Source organism: Pollachius pollachius, assembly GCF_949987615.1.
Source record: "Pollachius pollachius genome assembly, chromosome: 15".
NCBI classification, from domain to species: domain Eukaryota; kingdom Metazoa; phylum Chordata; class Actinopteri; order Gadiformes; family Gadidae; genus Pollachius; species Pollachius pollachius.
Genome location: NC_136948.1, coordinates 4,238,792 through 4,256,291, shown reverse-complemented (window position 1 = coordinate 4,256,291; position 17,500 = coordinate 4,238,792). Strand labels below are relative to the sequence as shown.

The 17,500-nt window shown below is 49.8% G+C and overlaps 1 protein-coding gene across 2 annotated transcripts; it reads left to right on the top strand.

The window, feature by feature from the left end:
- Window positions 1-4,820: 4,820 nt before the first annotated feature.
- cdc25b (cell division cycle 25B) lies at window positions 4,821-14,382 on the top strand. 2 transcript variants are annotated; one of them, XM_079752648.1, is made up of 15 exons: window positions 4,821-5,336; window positions 5,526-5,608; window positions 5,895-5,946; window positions 7,413-7,454; window positions 7,619-7,652; window positions 8,133-8,252; window positions 8,795-8,914; window positions 9,415-9,564; window positions 9,686-9,763; window positions 10,221-10,421; window positions 10,812-10,916; window positions 11,592-11,654; window positions 11,773-11,871; window positions 12,531-12,776; window positions 13,454-14,382. In XM_079752648.1, the coding sequence occupies exons 1-15, from the start codon at window positions 5,140-5,142 to the stop codon at window positions 13,592-13,594; spliced, it is 1,731 nt and encodes a 576-aa protein (XP_079608774.1). In that variant the 5' UTR covers window positions 4,821-5,139; the 3' UTR covers window positions 13,595-14,382. The 2 variants fall into 2 exon arrangements, with proteins under 2 accessions (XP_079608774.1, XP_079608773.1); XM_079752647.1 differs by having other exon boundaries at window positions 8,792-8,914.
- Window positions 14,383-17,500: the final 3,118 nt, after the last annotated feature.

Genomic DNA, 17,500 nt, shown 5'->3' with positions numbered 1-17,500 from the left:
CCTAACTTCACCTCCCGCCTCCTTCCTAGCTTCCCTTTACCCTCCTCTCTCACCCTCCCCACCCTTCTAAACTCACCTCTCCTGCCTTCCTCACCTCCTGAATGCAACCCCCCCCCCCCCCCCCCCCCATTTGTCCAGTCTGTGGGCCTGCAGGTGATAGCTCAGCGCTAAAGGCTTAGTTATGGTTCCACGTCGACGCAACGCAAGGGGGTTTACGGACCCGTTACGTCCTTGCGGACCCTCCTTGCGTCCACTGCAAGGGCCTGACGTTGCCTGACGAACGAGCATCAAGGTCTGTGATTGGTCCGCTCACTTAAACCCGACGCAGAACGAAAACAGGTTAACTTCTGCGTCGAAGTGTCTGCGTGGTCGTTGCGTTGCGTCGACGTGGAACCATAACGGAGCCTTAAGCTAGCCCCGACCAAGCGCCGATCAGTGCCGTTGCACCGGTGCCAATGTAAATCACGGAGCCTCAACACGTTTTCGAGATAAGACAAATGCAAATGCTGAGGGCCGGGGTGAGCCATCCCTCTCTGCTCCAGTCGTTGTCAGCGGTGGAGGCTGCTGACCGCCACCTCTCTCTCCTTCCACACCTTCTTTTATATTGATGAGTTGTGAACCTTTTACAGCCCTCCAGCCCATTGTGTCACACACACACACACACACACACACACACACACACACACACACACACACACACACACACACACACACACACACAGACACACACACACACACACACACACACACACACACACACACACACACACAGACACACATACTCATTTACATGTATGTGTGAATGGGCATACATATGCACACCCTAAATGTCCCCCCAGGACAAATAAAGTACCCATCTATCAGTCCGGAGGAATCATGAATGAATGGTGATGAACGGTTGATAATATACTATATGACCAGCCATGGTGATGAATGGTGAACTGTTGATAATATACTATATGACCAGCCATATTGGATGTGATAAGTATTTTCCTAAACTAATGGGTTGGCGCCCCAAATGGGATGCGATAGACAGTTGTAGGTTGTGCATCACGGCCCGATATCACACAGAACACTCACTTACCTCTCAGCGCCTCTGAATTCGGTGTGCTCAAAGTTTTCAGCCCATACACCTAAAATAGTCTTGTGGGTCCCGAGATTACAAAAGTAAAAAAAAACACTTTTATTCATTTATTTATATTGGATTCCTGAAGTACACACACTCTGTTGAAGGTACAATATTTGACAGTTCCCCTGAATGCCACCGCGTCCCATAGCCCTCCTTGTGATCGTGTGCAACACACGTTCACATTGTGCACACACCTGCCTCCCATCCGGTTCAGTAGGTCAGGCTGAGAGTTGCTTGCTGGTGGGACCCACACACCCAGGCTGAGGGAGTGTGTGTGTGTGTGCACATGTGTGTTTGAGTTTGGGTGTGTTCTATGTGTGGGGGGAAACAGAGGCATGTGAGTGTGGTTACGTACAAGAGCTTTGACTACTTGAGATGTCAACAAGTTACTAGGTGTGTGTGTGTGTGTGTGTGTGTGTGTGTGTGGAGGGGAGGGTGTTTGGGTGTGTGTGAGTCTGTGCGCCTTGCTGTGTATTTGTTTGTGTGTGTGAGTCTGTGCGCCTGGCTACGTTTGTGTTTGATTGTGTGTTAGTCTGTGTATATGTGTGTGCTTGCTTGCATGGCAGTGTTTGTGTGTGTGTGAGTGTTTGAGTGTCAAGCTGTGTGTGTGTGTGTGTGTGTGTGTGTGTGTGTGTGCATGACCATGTGTTTGAGTGTGTGCACCTGACTGTGTGTGTGTGTGTGTGCGCGTGTGGTGGTGTGTGTGTGTGACGTGTCCAGATAACTTTTTCCCCCTTTTCTCCTCTGGCTCCGTACGTCCATATACATGCATTGTCATGCATGTTTTGCATGATATGTATATATATATATATATATGATATATATTAAGCACATCATGCATGTTCTGTGTGGAAAGTGTTTCGGCATGTGTGTTCTCGACTGAGGGGTGGAGGAGCTGGAGGGTGGAGGAACGCAGACAGGGGGGTGTCGGTGCAGGGGGAACTTGTCCCAGGCTGGATCCTCCCCCCCCCCCCCCCCCCCCCGTCGTATTCATGTCCCCATTCAGGCGGGGGGGGGACCCGATCTCACCAGAGAGTTCATTAAGGAACATTTGCCTCTGTTGTGCCGATCCCTCGGAGATACCTCCAGCCAACAAAGAGCGACCAATCACAGGGCAGGTCTGAGACTCTATGGCGCGGGTTGGTTCACACCCTGGCCTGCGTGGGGGCAGCAGGGCTTACCAAAGCCCTGCAGCCAACCGGAAGCCCTGTGCCCTTTGTCGCCTAATGCTAGCGCTTAGATAAGCTAACGGCTCCACTCCCGACCAGGGTTATCTAACAAGGACATTTGCATTTTTCCTTCCCATTGTGGAAGAACATATGACCTGGAGTCGCCTTTTACCACTGATCATGATTATTGTTGTGTCTTCTCCGTCTTATCTTATATCGTATTGATAATGAAGAATATTGTGAAATCTAGAATGACCCATTGATTGGTTGATGATCTTTAAACCAGCTCTACATTCATACTAGGTTCATGTGCCGAACCTAAATCGTTCTTTAAGGGAATGTGTGTGTGAAATCTTCTGCAAATGACCACGTCAGTTTTCCACTAGCATTCCAGTTCACGTGACCGAAGAAGGGATTAAACCGCCAGTTAAACATCTAAAACATTTATACTATTATGGATATTACACATGACAACAGTGTCCTTTAAAACATATAACACTATTCTGCAAAACAGAACCTTTATTAGAGACTAGAAGAGAGTATGGATATGATTAAATTGTATTATTCAACTTAAACTATTAGATAATTTTGCAATTCATTAACACTTAGATATTTTGTATAATTTCTTTAAAATAGTATATATCTTTCCTTTCTTACTGAGTTTTCACTAGCCTTTTTGAGTGAAATTTGTGTGTGTGTGTGTTTGTGTGTGTGTGTGTGTGTGTGTCTGTGTGTGCGTGCAAGCATGTGTGCATGTCAAAAATAGCCTTTGCGTTGCAAATCCAAGTGGATATTTCAGTAATGATGAGTTTAACCGGCTTGTGTTATAATGCATATCCTGCCCTTTGCATTTCTGGAGGTTTACAGCAGTAGAGGGAGAGCAACATGTCTGTGACAACCCTGAAGCGTGTTGAGGAAGAAGGATGATCTTCCAACGCCCAGCCAGGGCCGGCTGGTCCAACCCGTTAGACGCCGGCCCCTCGGCCTGTAATTATCCATCCGTCTATACAAACGCGCTCTCTCTGCGGGGACAAGCTGGGATTTGACTACGGCAGGTTTCAAGATGCACCAATGTGATGACACAGTGACCTATCGTGAGCCTTTGTGTAAGAGTGTTTGTGGACAATAGTGCAGTTTAGCTTGGGAGCTAACCACTTGTGGGCTGGCTAGCCAAGCACTACGGTTTCACAATAGAAAAAGGAAAGTTTCACCTTCACTGCCCATGTTTGTGTAGTTAACTACACATGTTTGTGTGGTTAAGGTGTGCAGTTGTGTGGTTACACATGTTGGTGTAGTTAAGTACACATGTTTGTGTAGTTAAGGTGTGTAGTTGTGTGGTTATACATGTTGGTGTAGTTAAGGTCAACTGTTAATTTAACTGTTCAAAGTAGCATGTATAAAACATTTTACGATCTCTTCCTAATGCATGTTTGATTTCCATTCACTAGGATGCGGTCTGGGACTTTGTCGCCTACTAGAATACTTTTACTTTTACTAAAGCCATCAATAGGCCAACAGAGCTTCTGTGTTTACTCAGCATATTCTGGTTCTGGATAAACCGATTATAAGATAGGTAGGTACATCTGCTGAGAAAGAAAGTTGATACTGGACTGCACTATACAACTGTATTCGTCTACCATACTGGGCAGCGCACCACCATTTTCTGCTCCTTGCATCCAGTTCATTTGTTCACTTGGGAGGTCAACACAGCAAAATGGAGGAAGAGAGGGAGAGGAGTCATGGCGTTAAATGTCTCTTAAATGTTTTGCTTCCATTCTACTCTCCGGTTAAAGGTTTCCCCCCCCCTTTTGTGTGAGTCGGTTGATGGGGGAGGAAGAAGGGTTGCCGTGACCCCTGGCTACAATGTGCTGCTCATGGGTTTGTAGGGAACAGCAAAAACTAAGAAAGGGGAAACATTGTATACTCTCAACTTGTCCGTTTTTTACTTCCAAAGATGTATTATTTGGAATATAAAAATGGCCTGCTTGTAATGGGGTCATACGCCTAGTGTGGAAAAATCCCTTGCACTGACATTATAAACCTTCATCTTATGACTTAAAGATTTCATTTGAATGACAGTTACAAGAAATGTTGCAGGTTGCACTATTGTAAACACAAATCTCAATAAATTTTAACTGTTGCACGTATTTAAGTATTGTATCCGTTTAAGTATGCAAATATTCACTTGATATGACTTAAGATGTTTCAGAATTATTTAATTATTTGGTAGACGGTTATTTTTTTATGTATATGCTTAATAACATGAACACAGATTGGAACGAATTCACACTGTAACGATTATAAAAGTATGAAAGTAAAACAGAATAAAGATTACTGACGCCCAGTGGTACCTTCGTCACGTCCGCCCCGCCCTTCTTCATCCGGAGAAGAACAACAAGCGGAGAGCCCGCGGCTATGATTGGACAGCTCGACGTAAGGACGTCGCCCATTGGCCAGAGGATTGGCGCCGCTTAGCTGCTATTTTGAACAAAAATACAATCCGCCCAGGCCGCGGTCTAGTTTTCTGTCCCACATACACGGACCCTGTCAACCAGTCGGACCGCTGTCGCTCAGCTCTCCGACACAAACACATACAGCGATGCGGGATTTGTAGTAAGAAAGCCTAAAAGCAGGGCTCAGACCGCACGGAGGGGGTCGACTCAGAACAGAACATCGCGTCGACGTTTCGGGTGGTATTCTGGGGCTCGGATGATCTTTTGAGCTCGTCTTCCGGGTCGACCTGAGGTCTGGACCACCTCGCATCCCCCTGTACCGACAAAGCCCGTATTGTTTCCCGACCGCGCTTACAGCATCCACGGGATTCGACCAACAGCCCTAGAAATGGATTCGGACCTCAACACGAGTCCGGTCGGTTCCCCGGTGAACCGCAGGCCCGACCGCCTGCCCGGGTTCGCCACCATGAGCGACCAGAACACAAAGACCTGCACCAAGAACCTCTTCTTCAGCCCCTCCACCGCCGTCCTCTCCCCCGTCACCAACCTGGCCTTCACTATGGATCATCTAGGCGGGCTTGGCGGGTGAGAAAGAATAGCCTTATTTAACCTTATGAGAAAGCGAAATGAACAATCCATGGCATAGCATTACGTGCGTCTCTCTATCAGAAACGCAGACGCGTCTTATTCATCGATGTGTTAACCAATCGATAAAGCGCCGTGAGTGTTGTTTCGGTGTCACTGATCCAGGAGTTGTGTTTGTTTGTGTTCCAGCTTTTGTGACACGCCGAAGAGGGACAGACCCGGACCCCTGATGAAGGTCCCCTCTTTCGCCTCTGACGTCTCCTCTGACGCCGGTGAGCTCCCGCGAAAAGAATGACCGCATTGTTTCCCGTCAGCGGATATAGGTCACGCATAGCGCCGGTTCCCATGAGCACCTTCACGCTGTTGCTAATTGAACTGTTGTCATGATCACTGGTCTACCACCAGCGCATGAGGTCATGTGTTTGGTGGTTGACTACATGGACGTGTTAGATACACCAACGGTGGCTCGTTTTTATTAGCGTCTAAATTACATATTCTGCTCTGGTAGTTTTACTATTTCTTGGTTATTTTATCTAAATCTCCATATCTGCTCCGCAGGTCTTTGTATGGACTCCCCAAGCCCCATGGACGGCCTAGATATGGAGGAGACGTGAGTACCAGTGCTCATCTATTGTCTGTCCCCAATTAACCCCCACTCCCGCTCTCCGGGGCAACCCCAGCATGGATCTAGCACCCAGGGGTCTCCCCCCCTCTCCTTGACTCACTGGGATTACTGGGTGCTGCAACCGTTGGCAAAAAAAATGCCTGCGTCGCTCATCTCTGATAAGAAGATTAGGCAGGGATCATCAGATTAAGATTCATCTATATCTGTGATTAACTTTCTTTGTGTCTGTGTCGGTTGGCTGTCATGAGTTCCGGCGGATGATAGCGATGTGTGTGGAGGATTTCTGCTGCCTATTTTCAATCATCTGATCTGAATGAGTGTCTTATGTCCAACATGGAGGAGGATTTACAGCGGGCTGTAAATGCCGCTATGTGATTGGTCGACTTCTGTTGCTGACGTAAACATTTTTTTTTTTTTTATTGGATACGTTTAAAATTATATCTAGCAGATAACTTTCGACACTCGGATCAATACAATCGTAATGCGTTGCCGGGGCAGGAGGGTCGTTATGTCTCCAATTATCTTAAATCAGTGTGTTTTTAAACTTTACTGTCCGGGCCGGGCTGACGGGGCACCTCGCCTGCGTAATCTTGGGTGTCCTCTCGCTCACTCCCCCGTCTTATCTGAGCTGATTGGTAGCAGACATCTGCCCCGTCAGCTGTCTGAAGTTCCTCCAGAGCCCCACACACCAACCCTCTTAGCAGCTCTTGTTACAGCTGTTCCTTGGGCTGCTGAAGAGTTGGTGCTGGGCACACTTCTCTCTGTGTGCTGGGAGTTTTTCTTCAATGGTGCATTTGGCGTTGTGGGTATGGGGGGGGGGGGGTGTTGCTTTAGTTCGCTCTATGCCAGGGCTATAGAATTGAGAACAGCCCCCCCCTCCCTGCTTGGGGCTTGTATAGAATGAGGCGCCCCCAGCACACCACCACCACCACCTCCTCCTCCTCCACCACCGAACAAAGGGCTCTGCTCACGGCGAGGGGGGGTAGCTGGAGAGAGCGGTCGGCATATGGTCGACCGGTCGACAGCCCCCACCACCCCCCTCCCCCGTACTCGGTACACACTTCAGCGAGGTGTTTTGCATACAGGTGGGCACTGCTACCTTGTTTAATGACCCCCCCCCCCCCCCCCCCCCCCCCCCATGCCCCGCTTTGTTAAGGGATCCGGTCAACCAGTGTTGAATCCCACTTCCTCTCCCCCCCCCCCCCCCCCCCCCCCCCCGGCGTGGTGTCTGCCCAGCGTCGGTTAGTTCCTCGTTTCATTCGTTTACGACGTGAAAAACACACATCCTTCCCATTTCCCCCCAGCCCCGCCCCTGCAATCCTTTCAAAAAAATCTATTATTATTATTTTACTTATTCATTGATTTGTCTTGTGTTCTTATTGATTGAATGTTTCTTCCGCCTGCCCATTGGCCGCACCCTAACGACCCCTTAATTGCCCCTCTGCCTCCAGGTTTGAAAGGGCCATCCAGAAGTCCAGCAACGTCATCAACGGGTACGTTGTTCCCCTCCCGGCGCCGTTGACCGTTAGTTGTGATCGGCCCGTATTGATCAGAGCCACGGCCACCCTGAGGGGTGAATCAATGAGGTCACCGATCCAAGGTGTTTATTGATCCTATGCTAACCTGCCCCCCCCCTCTTCTCCCCTCCCCCTCACAGGAAGATGGCCATTCGCAGAATCCAGTCGTTGCCTGTAAGTAGATCCCCTGACTGTAGAATCGACCCCACAACCCTCACAATAGCACCTGTAAGATAACCTACCAGATATTTAAGGGGCTCCCCACCAGAGATAACGGTAATGTTTTAGTTTTCACACCGTTGGCCCTCTAGGCCGTCCCTGCAGAAAAGCCTTTTTAATCTTAAGTGATTTGGTGGCTCCAGCCTCTCCGCTTCAGAGCAGGGAGGGGGAGGTCTTGCGTTTAGGGAGGCGTGGGTTCTGCTTGGGGAGTGAGGGGGTCCGATGTAAGTAGGGGGTCCTGTTTAGGGAGGCCTACAGGTAGCCTGTGGACAATGGGGTTGGAACACAGAAGCTTTGATCCGGCGGTCAAACATGGAACAGGTCCCGGGTGGTCCAGGTTGTGGGATGTCACCAGGTTCATGAGACCCCGACACCTCTCACCCCCTCCTCTCCGTCTCTCCCCTCACCCCCTCCTCTTTGTCTCCCCCCTCCCAGATCCAGTTCCTCAGCTTTAGCCCAGAGCTGCTGGGGCAGGCGCCCGACCCGAAGCGCTTTGGGGTCTTCGCCCCGCTGACGCCCGGCGACGGACACCCTGAGAAGGAGAACATCCCAGAGGTGGGTTAGCCTGCCGCGTTGGCACACCGTGTTAGCCTGCTGGTTAGCATGCAGTGTTAGCACGCGGCACTAGCCTGCCACGTTAGCCTGCTGGTTAGCCTTCCGTGTTAGCCTGACGCATTAGCCTGCTGCGTTAGCGCGCCACGTTAGCCTGCCCTGTTAGCATGCGGCGTTAACCAAATAATTCAAACGGGCTAGGCCAATGATTTTCAATGTGAAATCGCTGAACCTTCCATTTTAGTTATTTCGTATATCGGGCAATCCCGCTAGACGTAAGCAGTTGATTTATTATATTTTTTTTTTAACTTCTGTGCTCTCCGTATTCTTCCGGAACTTTGGTCATCCGTTGCCGTAACGACGGCATTGTTTATACTGGCAGTAGTAGCCGGTCTCTGAGGTTAAAACCCTCGCTCAGTGGAGGCTCCAGGCTAGCGTCTCAGTGAGGACAGCATTCAGCGTCTGTCGTCGCTGGCTGCCCTGGTCTCCCCGGCCGTGTTGACAAACCCAGCGTGTGTCGTCTCTCCCCCCCCCCGCCCCAGCAGGAGGGCTTTGAGTTCAAGAAGCCCAACAAGCCGGTGTCCCGCTGCCGTGCCCGCTCCTCCCACGGCGTCCAGTTCAAGGAGGCCTTCGCTCGCCGCCCGAACTCCGCCCCCGAACTCATGGTGAGTCCCCGCCGTCACATGACCCTGGTAACCCCCGACCCTGGTAACCCCACCCTGGTACCGCGACCCGGTAACTTGACCCTATTCCACGACCTGGTACCCTGACCCTGGTACCGAGACCTGGTACCGAGACAAGGTACCCTGGTACCGAGACACGGTACCCTGGTACCGAGACACGGTATCCTGGTACCGAGACACGGTACCCTGGTACCGAGACACGGTACCCTGGTACCGAGACATGGTACCCCGACCTGGTAGTGACCCTGGTACAGTGACCCTTTCATTACGACCTGGTATTGTGACCCGGTATCAAGAGCGGTTATCGTGGGCTGGTACCGCGACCTGGTACCGCGACCTGGTACCGCGACCCGATACCTTGACCTGGTACTGCGACCCTGCGTCAAGACCGGACACCGCGGGGCGGTACCGAGACCTGATGACTACCTACCCTGTGACTTTCATTTCTAAACGTGCCTTAACTGGTCTGCGTCTCCTCCCAGCTCTCCCCCACCCCGCCCCAGCGCCTGGAGTTCCCCGGCTACGACTCCAGCCCCGTGTTCGTGCGCCGCACCTCCACGGCGGGCTCCCCCAGGGACCACGACTACGAGGAGGACGACGGCTTCCTGGACGTGTACGACGAGAGCTCCGAGGTGAGCGTCGGAGGCGCTCGAACCCGGGTTCCCGCGACGTCGGCGTCTCGCGGCGCTGTAACGGGACGGTTACGCACTGCTGACCTCTGACCCCGACTGACTTTTGCGTTTTGGTTTCCAGGGCGACGCGGGCATGCCTCTCGGGATGGCCAGCCTGCTGACGGCGCCGCTGGTGGCTGACAAAATGGAGGACGACTCGGTAAGGACGATGTCGGTTGGGGAAAAAAATCATCATTATTATTTTGGTCAATATTGAAATCACGATTATTTTTGAGTTTGAAAACAGGATGCATTTATTCAGCATTTCTCAGCCAAAAAACACTTGAACTGAGAAAAAAACACTAACTGAGAACTTTGAAATATCCCCTTAAATACACACAATGTTCTAATACAAAATAATGTATAAATATGTATCCGGCTGTTCTGCAATTTCTATAAAACATTTAATGAATAAAAACCAATGTACTTAAAAAAAAAAAAATAATAATAATCTTTTCAACTCTATTAGTTTGGAGATCGTTTGACCCATATATCGGGTCAAACAATTGCACAGTCCTAGAATATTTCCAATCCATAACTAGTTAACCACCATTTTGTGCTGTGGCGGGACTTCAGGACAGACATGTGAACCGTTCTTGTATTTTTTGATTCCGCAGCCTGTGATTCGCTGTCGGCCGCGCGGCCTGTTCCGCTCCCCCTCCATGCCAAGCCCTGTGTCCCGCCACTCGGGGGCCCGCCTCCCGGGGGCCCGCCTCCCCATGAAGCGTTCCGAGTGTCCGCGTGACGAGAACACGCCCGTCTGCGTCAAGAGGAGGCGGAGCCTGGCGGCCACGCCCGACGCAGAGTCGCCCCGCATGGTACGACCCACCCCCCTCTGCTATTCTCATGAAACGCCCCTCTGCTCACCACGTGAGGGACCGGTCTGCTCTGGTCTGGAGCCAAACGGCTGAGGGAATCAAACCTCACCCCTTTTTGATTTGGATCCTAGCTTTCCAAAATGTTTGAACTAGTTTAAAGTGTCTTTTTTTTTTTTGTGCATCTTTTAATCGTCTACGTTATTTCGTTTTTCGTTATTTGAGATGGTCGTCTTATTTTTATAGATTTGAGTCGCCGGTGCCTTTATTCTAAATCGACGCACACCACTTTGTAGAGCTACTTATTATTCACGGTCTTCCAGTGCAGTTCGTAGTAGAAGCAGCAGGACCTCACCCCAGCCTCCCAGCTCACGTTCTCTCTCCCCCCTCCAGACCGGACTGCTCCAGAGGTCCAAGTCCTTCTGCCAGACCTCGGACATCAAGAGACTTCTGGACGAACAGGATTCCTCCACTGACCTCATCGGAGACTTCACCAAGGTACCCAGACAGACGCATCCCTCTGGTGGTCATCCTGTGCTTCCTGGCTCTTTCACCACCCACTCGGTGGTGGAGAAGCAGCAGGGGGAATGTCCCGTTTAAATCTTCTTAGTGCAACGGTCGCCGAGCCTCAACTGTAGCGGTTGCCCCCGGCGACCAGACTTGGCCCGCTAATAAAGGCTCTGTTGCACTTGGTTCTGTTAAAAATCAAGGAAGCCGTTGCGAGTTAATTAGTTACTAAGCAACTGTTGCCACTGTTCCAAATGTCGGGGCACTGGGCGACTAATCAAATTTTGATCCCGAAGTTTATTTTTTATTTTTTTAACAGCTGGATACATATCTGTACATTATTTAGGTTTGAACATGTTCTTTTCGACAATTTTGTGTATTTTTTATGAAGGCGGAATTTCAAAGTTCTCAGTTACAAAGTGCTTTTTGGGAGAGACGGGCTGACTAATTTAAACTCAAAAATAATTGTTTGAATAATCGTGATTTCTATATTGACCAAAATAATCGTTATGATATATATATATTTTTTTTCATAAGTGAGCAGCCCTACGGGGCACTGCTTCATGCTGGCCTTCCGTTTCTGTCCTTCGTGACAAAATGACACTACTGTACATTTGTAGCTTGAGTTTGAGTCTTATTATGGTCTGTGTCTTGTGTCCTGCTCAGGCCCTGGCCATGCCCACCGTTGATGGGAAACACCAGGACCTGAAGTACATCACCCCAGAAACGGTGAGAGTGTGGTCCACACCGTCAACGCTAAAACTCTCACGTCTTTTTTTCCTTTTTCTTTTTTTAATAGAATGGAATTTTTTGGGTGTCTAACGCCTGTCCTTTCTCGGGTCCTCAGATGGCGTTGGCGATGAACGGCCAGTTTAGCGAGCTGGTGGAGCATCTGATCGTCATCGACTGCCGCTACCCGTACGAGTTTGAGGGCGGCCACATCAAGGTGCGTGGGTCGTCCGTGAAGCCGCAATGTCTCGTCGCCATGCCTGGTTAGGACTCGCCGAACCGGTTTCCCTTTGGGGGGAGTGGTTTAAACGGACATGGACTTGTCCGGGCTGCGCTGTGTACAGTTAGTCATTGAGCAGGGGATGACTAAGGGGGCTGAGAACATTCCAGTAATGTCGGATTAGAACAGAACGTGGCCTGGTAAAAAGTGTGTATAAAAGCGACCTGGTTTTAGGCCTTGTTCAAAGAACCAAGCACTTAAGCACTGAACTCCTTCAGCCCAATTAATGCTCACAAATAATGGATTATTTGTGAGGATTAAATAAATGAGTGCACAAAATATAATTTATTTATATATGAGTTTGTGCAGTGTATAGCTTGGGTTGTGTTTGCAGGTGACACCATAATATGAAATTAGCACGTCCAGAAATGCGGCAAATAAGGTCCATTTTAAAGGGGAAACTTCGGGACCTCACTCATTTCTAATCCGTGGCTACGGCCCCTGGCGATCGGTGTTTAAAAAAAAAACATCAAACTCGACCGCCGATTTTATTTTTTTATTTTTTATCGCCAGGGGCGTTAAATTCGGAACGACCCGAGCCCATTCCGGGCGCTTTTTCCTAACCTCCTCCTCCTTCTTCTCCTCCGCCCCTCCAGGGAGCGCTGAACCTCCACCAGGAGGAGCAGGTGGAGGACTTCCTGCTGCGCGTGCCCCTGGCGTCCCTCTCCGCGGAGCGCCGCGTGCTGGTGGTGTTCCACTGCGAGTTCTCCTCGGAGCGCGGGCCCCGCATGTGCCGCTTCGTGCGGGAGCGCGACCGCTCGCTCAACGAGTACCCCAAGCTGCACTACCCCGAGCTCTACATCCTCAAGGGCGGCTACAAGGAGTTCTTCCCCCACCACCAGGTGGGTCCCCCGCTGCCTCACCCAGGGGCGTCGGCGATTGAGGCCCCGTGGTCGAAATGTCGACCAGGCGACCCCGTGTTGGTTCCGAACGCTGGCCAGCGTTCGGAACCAACACGGGGCCGCCTGGTCGACATTTCGGGTCCAAACGCTAGCCATCACTTTGACGGTTCGACTGGAGGTTTGATGTGTCAAACTTTATCGGTGTAGCGGTTGCCCCGGGGGAAACGCCGCGTCAGGGAGGGATGGACGAAGGTCACGCTTAAACACTGCTGCGGTTGTGATGTAAACGGGGCTCACCTAGTTGGCATGGTAGCATGGATGTATAGGCGTTCGTTAGCCACCAGCACCTGGTAGCCTCTTGTGAACCGGCATTATGGCTAAAGGCAGTTATGGTTGGACGTTGACTCGACACAGACGTGAACCTGTCTTGGTTCTGCGGCGGTTTTACGTCGGGGTTTAGTGAGCGGACCAATCACAGCCCTTGCTGCTGGAGGACGGAAGGAGGGTCCGCAAGGACGCAATGGGTCCGTAAACCCCATATCGTCGACGTCTAACCATAACCACCTTAAGTTAGCACGTCAGCGCTTGCTAGTGAGTCGGTAGCCCTCGAGCGACGGGGTTCGACAAGAGTGCCACGCCCCAGTCTGACCTTCGACCCCCCCCCCCCCTTCGTACAGGAGCAGTGCGAGCCCCAAGCCTACCGGCCCATGCACCACGAGGACTTCAAGGACGACCTGCGACGCTTCCGCCTGCGTAGCCGCACCTGGGCCGGCGAGCGCAGCAAGAGGGAGCTCTACAGCCGCCTCAAGAAGCTATGAGCCACTGCCGCCGCGACGTCAGCTACCACTAACTCCTCCCACGGCCGGCCTCCACCAATCCAACTGCCACTTTTTGGGTTTTCGCGCCAAAAGTTGCTAAACTATAGCAAGATTAGATATTTTTTCGATTTGTACGTAAAAATGAGGGGTACACCCTGAGGATTTGACCCTCGAACCCTAGAGGAGTTCCTCAGGTACCATGTGTGTGTATGTGTGTAGTTTATTATTTTTTTTAAGGTGAGGTGTTTTATAGATATATATATTTCTCTAACCACAGGGACCTACTGGTGGTACAATCACTGCCAAGATCACTAGAATCAGCCATTTCAGACCAACACAGCCATTCTACCCCCCCCACCACCCCCAATTTCAAACCAACACTGCCACCCACACCCCTTCCATTTCTTTACCAAACTAAAATTGCAGAGATATCGTAGTTCAGTCTTTTAATAGTTTTATTTTAATTGTACATTTTCCCTCCTATTTAAGCACTTAATTTAAACACCATGGACTTTGTCTACCGCCACAATGCTAAATTGAAAACAATGACTCCATTGTTCCACCGGATGTCCGGAGGAGGAATGGATGCAGAACTTGGGATTGATGCAGAACTTCTGGTCCATTGCGACCCTTTTGAAAGGCCGCCATCTCCTTTTAAAAAACCAAAGCCAGCTAAGCTACCTGACCTTTGTAATAATTTTATCATCTTTTTTTGTTTCAAATGCTGCGGGTCGGCAAGCAATGAGTTGGTCTCTGAATGTGACCTTGTTCTGCTCTGACAGCCGTGTTGCCAGATTGGGCCAGATATTCCGCCCAATCTGGCAACACTGTCTGGCTGCCGCGTTGGTGTTTTGAGGTCGCGTCCCCCGCCTCCCTGTGACGTGTTGGTGTTCTGGTGCCCATTAAAGATCCACGGTCTTTTATTTCGTGTCCCTGATGTTTTTTTACACTCGCTGGCCTAATATGCTTTTTAATTATTGTGCAAGGGTGATTTTCAGGAAATTAAATGCTGAATCGTAATTCTCGTTTCAAACCGCTCAGCTCTTTGAAAGCACTTCACTAAGTTCACTTCCTCTCCACCAGAACATGACTTCCTTATATATTATATCAATGAGTCACTGGATATTTTCTTCCTAGTATGTCACTTTAAGCACAGCGGGAGCAGTTTCCTCTCCGCCTCCCGTGCGAACACGGCGCGTCCTGTTTTTCAAATGTTCCCGGGGCCTGGTGCGACGCCAACACGTGCCGTTCCACGTAATCATGTTCTCACGCGCACGCATTCCTCTCCTCTCGGCTGCGCGGAGGAGGAGGTGGGCGGAGCTACTGCTGAACACATGTCGTTTGACGTTAGAAGAAGCGAGCGCGAGACTCTGGCACGTGCCGTGAAAACCTGACCAATCAGGAGTCACGCTGCACTGGAACTCCTCCCAACCCGCACGGTGAAACCGCTGCCAAGGGTTTGAACTGCAGCGGGGTTCTCCCACTGTGCTGCTCTTCTTGGAAATGCCTTGTGCGCTTGTTTGCATTCCGATGAGCTTTTCTCCCGAAGGACTGTCTTTTATTGGACTACAGCCTGTTCTCCCCACGCATTGTGCTCTGTTTGGGGGTAAACACGGCAACGTAGAGTAAATGACCTAACGCAGTCCCAAGTTTTGTATAAAATTGTACATTTAATCGGTTAAGATAAAGATATCACAGGCGTCTCCCAAAGAGATAAAAATATGCCCGTGCTATAAAGGGGATAAGCATCCACATTTGACAAAGTCACATATTGTAATACAGTGATTGTGCTCTTCAAACACTCCACTCAAACACACACATTGGTGCGCATGTACAAGTGGTGGTCCAACTACCACTGACCAACTTTAGAACTTCCTTTTATCCCAGGAGACGCAGGGGTTTCAGATCCATGTGAGTAGGGAGCAAGAAGATCCACTGGTTGAGCTGCGACATTTTGTCATCAGACCCAGCAACAACGCTAGCGTAACACCCACCGGTCCCCCTCTTACGTCATACTATTAAGTGTGCGCTTACATTTACATCTAGTGCATTTTGCAGACGCATTTATCGCCAGCGACTTACATGTACATTTGTCAGGAGAAAGCAACAATATATCGCTGTTGGTGCAATAAGGATGTTCGTAGTAACAAGTGCCAAGCACTAAAAATCACTAGGTTAACCCATTCCGTGTGTACAACAAAGATAGCTAGGATAAGATGCTACACAATGCTTAGCACTATTTTTCAAGTGCAAGGACGTACAACATACAATAAGTGTGTACATTAAGTGTCAGAATGTACAAAACATTCGATAAGTGTGTACATGAAGTGACATACAACACAAAATAAGTGCGTAGGAGGGGTGTGGGCCCTGTTTTTGGGAGAAAGTGGGGTTTCGTCTGCGGTTAGCATGTGTTTGGCGGGGCCGCCGGTCGGGTGTGTTTACCTTGGGTATACGAGATGGTTCCTGTGTTTCTAAGCCTCCTCAGGGACCCCCTCTGGAGCAGCTGGACTAACACTGACCTCCTCCCGGCTCGGAGGGGCAGTGGGGGGACTTTTGTGTGGTTGTTGGTTTTCAGATGCAGATGCTCGATACCTAGCGGGGGACACAATGCATCGTCTGGCAGGCAGGAGCCATGCTGCTCTCGGCTCGCCTGGACGCTAATTAAAGGCTTAAAGCAAAGTGGAAATGAACCCACAATGGGCATTACACACTGAGTGGGCATCTTGGTGTTAAACGCTAGCTGGGTGATGGGACTGAATGTGCTTGAGTTTCGCGTTCAGTTCTCTCTCTCTCTCTCTCTCTCTGTCTCTGTCTCTGTCTCTGTCTCTCTCGCTCTCTCTCTATCTAACTCGCTCTCTCTATCTTGTTCCATAAACGACTCTCCCTCTCTCACTCCATTAATGGACACACACACACACACACACACACACACACACACACACACACACACACACTCAGACAGATTGATCAGAAGTTTGTTCAAACTGAAAAGTCCCTCCCTCAGGACAAGCCTACATAGGCTCAGAGTGTGTCGTTTTGACCTTAAAACAGATTTTATACCAGGTGTATACCATTTTAGAGGTTTATTGGCAGGTGGAACCAACGTTTACATAGCGAATAATTAAGCAAAGGAAAAATAATGTTAAACATGGTTTCAATTGAAGATTTGTTCATGCACGCTGGTGGTAACCCATATGCAAATTGTTAAATGTAAACATTGCAGTTGGAAAGTTTGAGTATACTTGGCATCGAATCGATTCAAATTTGCAGGCCGGCCCAGGGCAGCAGAGTAGCTGCTATCCTCTGTTATCTGATCAATAAGTTATCTACCAGATATAATAATAATTCCTTCTATTCGTTCAATCTCTAGCACTTGACAGTGCATTAAAACAATGACACAGACAATACTATTTAGGTAGATCCTCTCTCTGAAGGGCTAAAACATTGACAGCAATGAATCCACTATCGTTTATCGACCTTCCTGGATCTGTGTGAGGTTATCTAAGAGAAATCTCCACCAAGCCTTCCAGAGAGCATGGCTTCCTTTACCATGCTAGTACCTCTTCAGCCAGGCAGGTGTTCTCCCCCTCCACCCTCCCCCTTTCCCACCCTCCCGTCCCCTCCCCTCTCACTCTCTCTCTCCCCACCCTAGTTTACCTTATTTGTCACAGGGTGCTGTGGGCCTGGCCCGGGTGCTGCGATGATCAAAGCTACCACACTAACTCAGGCACACACACACACACACACGCACGCACGCACACACACACACACACACACACACACACACACAGACACGCAAACATCACAGACAGACACCCCCAAACACACTTACATACAGTAACACACACACACACACACACACACACACACACACAGACACGCAAACGTCACAGACAGACACTT

Coding starts and splice junctions, on each gene's coding strand:
- cdc25b (XM_079752647.1), top strand. CDS start 5,140: ATGGATTCGGACCTCAACACGAGTCCGGTCGGTTCCCCGGTGAACCGC. Junction 5,337..5,525: donor CATCTAGGCGGGCTTGGCGG/GTGAGAAAGAAT, acceptor TTTGTGTTCCAG/CTTTTGTGACACGCCGAAGA. Junction 10,422..10,811: donor ACGCAGAGTCGCCCCGCATG/GTACGACCCACC, acceptor TCCCCCCTCCAG/ACCGGACTGCTCCAGAGGTC.